At 35.2% G+C, this 4850-nt stretch overlaps 1 protein-coding gene and 1 pseudogene across 1 annotated transcript; both read left to right on the forward strand.

Annotated features, from left to right (window-relative positions):
- Positions 1–733: 733 nt before the first annotated feature.
- LOC130951767 (histone H2AX-like) lies at positions 734–1261 on the forward strand (annotated as a pseudogene).
- A 1944-nt stretch (positions 1262–3205) lies between these two features.
- Positions 3206–4540, forward strand: LOC130950106 (uncharacterized). The gene has a single exon (XM_057878654.1). The coding sequence runs from the start codon at positions 3206–3208 to the stop codon at positions 4538–4540; it is 1335 nt and encodes a 444-aa protein (XP_057734637.1).
- Positions 4541–4850: the final 310 nt, after the last annotated feature.

The raw sequence follows: 4850 nt of genomic DNA on the forward strand, positions 1-4850 counted from the left end.
TTATATAAAAATCAATACAAAAAATTCAAATTCCATAAAATATTTTTTTTGTATTTATGAGCTATAAAAAATAGATGAGAAAATATTATATGGAATTAAAAATTGCATGTAATTCGAATATTATGAATTCGATTTATTATGTGTTTTCTTAAATCGAATTCATTCAATTTAATTTTATATACGTAGTCTTTTATAATTTCGAGAATCTGCATAATTTTGGAGGAGAGTTATTTTATTAAAGTAATTTGTCCTTAAATTAATTCAAACTTCATTATTCTATATATTAAAAAAAATAAATAACTCATGGAATTTTTATTTTTATTTTAACTCATGGAATTTTTATTTTTATTTTAACTTTTTATTTATTAATAATTTATTATTTACAATTTTTTTATCTCAAATTTATGATTTAAAAAAATATAAAAAATAATTTTTATTCGTTCCAAGTTCGAGTTAATACTCAATGAATTTTTATTTTTGTTTTAGTTTTGTTGCTGTTTTGAAATGATCATTTAAATCTTTAGTTTTCCACTTTGGCGCTCGAAAGCAAAAACCGCAATACCAAAAGATTGAAAAATCGCATTTGCATTGTCACGCTGGCGATCCGAGACAAACCCGTCTCATCCAATCGCGAGCAACAGTCTCTCGCCCTCATATATAAACCAAAAGCCAATCGACCACTCTACACAAAATTCAAATCCCAAATTCGCATCCCTCATCAAAATCCCGCGCCATGGGTTCTTCCGAAGTAGCAGCAACAACCACGAAGGGCGGTAGAGACAAACCCAAATCCTCAAAGTCCATTTTCACGTCCTCCAAGGCCGGCCTCCAATTCCCCATCGGCCGTGTCGCTCGCTGCTACCTCAAGGTTGGCCGTTATGCCCAGTGGGTTGAATCTGGGTCACCCATTTACCTATCCGCGGTACTCGAATATCTCGCCACCGAGGTTCATCCTTTACTTCCCTTATTCTAATTTTCTCAACCTTCATATTTGTTACTTTTGGTTCTTATGGCTTTGGTTGGTTAGGTTCTGGAGCTTGCCGACATGCTACGAGGGACAACAAGAAGACTAGGATTATTCAGAGACACATTTAGCTTGCGGTGAGGAACGATGAGGAATTGAGCAAGTTCATGGGATCCGTGACCATTGCGAGTGGTGGAGTTCTGCATGCCGAATATTCACCAGAATTTATTGCCTAAGAAGTTTGCTAGTGGAAAGGACAAAGCCGAGATTATTGGATCTGCTAGTGAAGAGTTTTAGGTGCATAACATATTGGATTGTTTATATTATTGGGAATTGGGACTGTTTAAATGATGTAAAGGTTCTTTGTGATTTGGATAAAGAAAAACTATTCTTGCTTTAGAAGAATTATAATTGACTACGTACAAAAGTGTTATTCATTTAAAAGTTATGAAGAATTAGTAATTTTATTAAAAACTAAACAATTTCCAATAATTTGTTTATTAATATTTTGAAGGGCTACAATCACACTAGTTACCTATAGATAACTAATTTGTTATTAGTTTAAAAGAAATTTGTAATGATATTTTACGATAATAATGCAATTAATTGATTATATATTATTTCTTGGTAAATTAGCGACTATTTCATAATTATATTTTCTCATTTCGAATAGTTTTGATTTAGCGACAACATTTTTACAAATTTGATTAAAGATTTTTAAAAATTAGCTATAGATTTGCTATAAAATGTGACAGATTAGCGATTATATTTGCGGCCAATTAACGACGAGTTAGGTTCGGAAAAATTTTTCGCTAATTAGCGTCAACTATGCATTCTATTTCGTCTACGAAGTTAGCTTGCATTTAGCGATGAGTTTGCTGCAGTAAAGTTTGTCGTTAATTAGCGACTCCCGTTTAGTCTATTTCTTCTATGGAATTAGCTTTTATTTTAGTGATGGATTTACGACTATCTATTCGGTAGCTAAAAAACTTTCCGATGAATTAGCGACTGTTGTGTTTGCCTCACTGATCTGCGACTTGTAATTAGCGAGGAAAGCATTAGTTGCTAGGCGGTAGCTAATCCGTCACAAATTATATTTTGCGTCAGATTAGCGATGATTTTACGACTTTTCTTGTGGTAGCTAATCGGCCATATTCTTATAGATTTTGAGTGTTTTCAAGCATAAAACTATCCTCCATGTCATCACTTTTACCATTTTGATTTACCCCTTTCCATTTCTATATTAGTGACTTCGCCAACTCATACATTATATTTTAATAGTATACTAATTTCTCATTCTTTTATAACTTGTAGTGAAAAATATAAAACGTATATCTGTGGGTGAACTGTTAAACAATTAATAGTCTAAACTAACATAATAAATGTCATCAGTTAGGAAAAAATTGTAATTTTCGTTTCTGCATTATTATTCAAATGTTGCCAAGTAGACTCCATCAGTATAATATCATGGGAAGTAGGTATGTTTAGTTGAAAAACCTAAATGCTTGTCCAAATATCATTATCCATTTGTGTCAGAAATAGGTTAAAAATGTAAGTATACTAGTAGATATAGACAATAGTAGTATAGCAGTATATTTGATAATAAAACTATGCATTTTGGTGTGTACTTTGGTGCTTGATTGATGAAATTACATGTTAAAAAAAAAAGTTTTCCTGCCCATATTAGCTTATTGACACATAAATATATAGTGGGTACGAAAAATAATTAGCTTTTTTTTTTATAGTATAATCTCCTCCAGTAGGTCAAAGATTAATTTATCACAAGTTATATATACGTATATATTTTTATTTCTTAGATTAATATAATATTCCTCTTTTTCTTTTTCTGTTTTTAAGGAAAGAATTTTATTTTCCATTTCAAATATTTGCCATCGGACCCAGAGTTTCTTTCTTCCAATAATTTTTTTTGAAAGTGCAGCATTTTTCAATGAGTAAGCAAATTTCTCCTACATTTCTCGTGCCTGTGTATTATCCTATATGCTATTAAATGCGTGTTTTATTATTCGGTTTAACAGTCAATCGCCCATTCTATATCAAGTGTTAATTACTTACTTTTTTCTCGTGGTCGGACTTTATTTTACGATTTGTCGTCGTTCCAATTTTTTCATCAAACTAGATATCGATAAGAGCTGGATTTCAAAGTCACGAGTTGGTGCAGAATATAAGGACGGTTTGACTAGATTCCTAGATTTTGCATTTGCCAATGCATCATCTGATGGGATGATACGTTGTCCATGTCCGAAGTGTGGTTTCCGCCTCTTACAAGATAAGGAGGATGCGTTCGATCACTTGGTGATCAACCCTTTCCCGTCTACTTACACATTTTGGATCCATCACGGTGAGAGACGCGAGGTCGAGCCCTCTTCTGACGGACAAGAAGATCAATCTGAACAACATTTCAACGCCCCGATGCTTGATATGGTCCACGATGCATTCAACTTCTCAGGACTTCCCGGTCCCGAAGAAGACTCGGAGAATGAATCGGACGGCGGCGCTATGGATGAGTTGCCTAACTTATACAATGAACCTAGTCGAGAGACCCGCAACTTTCATGACCTACTCGAAGACGGGGAGCAGGAGTTATACTCAGGATGTACAAAGTTTTCTAAGTTGTCTTTCTTGGTGAGGCTCTATCACAATAAGTCCATGTGCGGAGTGAGCGATAAAGCCTTCGAAATGATATTGGAGTTGCTCGCGGACGCGTTTGAGCATGCCCGGATTCCATCCACTGTGCACGATGCCAAAAAAGTCATAAGAAGACTCGGTCTCAAATACAAGAAGATAGATGCATGTCCAAATGACTGCATGCTATACCAGGGCAACGACCAAGAGCTGACCAAATGCAAGCAGTGTGGGACATCAAGATGGAAGCATAAGACTAAGAAGAACTCTAGGGTAAGGATCAAGACGGTTGTTAAGAAGAACGGCAAACCACAAGCGGCGAAGATTCTTCGTTACTTCCCCCTTATTCCACGATTGCGGAGGTTATATATGTCTAGTAAGACAGCCGTTGACATGCTGTGGCATAAGAAAGGTCCTAACTCTGATGGTATGTATAGGCATCCAAGGGATGCCGAGGCATGGAAGTCATTTGACGTACGATATCTCGACTTCTCTCGTGATCCACGTAGTGTTTGCTTAGCATTAGCTAGCGATGGCTTTAACCCTTTTGGGAACATGAGCTCGAAGTACTCAATTTGGCCAGTGGTTCTTATCCCGTATAACATGCTGCCCTGGATTTGCATGAAACCCACTTCGTTCATCCTCTCTATGATTATTGCTGGTCCTAAAATGCCTGGAAATGACATAGACGTGTACGTAGAGCCGTTGATCAATGAGTTGAAGCAATTATGGAGGGGTGTTGAAACTTATGATGCAGTCGAGAAAAAAACCTTCAAGATGCAAGCTGTGTTGATGTGGACAATCAGTGATTTTTCAGGCTTGGGGAACTTATCTGGTGGAACACGTACGGTGGGAGAGCTTGTCCTGCGTGCAATTTGGATGCTGAAACTAACCGCCTTACACACAGCCATAAATGGTGTTTATGTGTACTAATCTTGTAGTTAGACTTTTTTGCAATTCTAATCTAATAGTACACCACATTCTTATGGTTCTAGGCATTATAGAGAAATTGGAAGTACGTCAATGTTGGTTTTATGTCTAACATATTTGATTTCCTTGTTAATATACTCTCTTAACTGATGTACTCATGTACTCTCGTATTTTTCAAATGCAGTTGGGACCTCTGATAATTTATATTATGATGTACATATTAATTGTTATATTCGGGTTAATAAAATGATACATGAATAATTATATTTAACATAAATAATTGAATAAATTGTGAATATATCAATTTTTTATG

Source organism: Arachis stenosperma, chromosome 9, assembly GCF_014773155.1.
Source record: "Arachis stenosperma cultivar V10309 chromosome 9, arast.V10309.gnm1.PFL2, whole genome shotgun sequence".
NCBI lineage: Eukaryota > Viridiplantae > Streptophyta > Magnoliopsida > Fabales > Fabaceae > Arachis > Arachis stenosperma.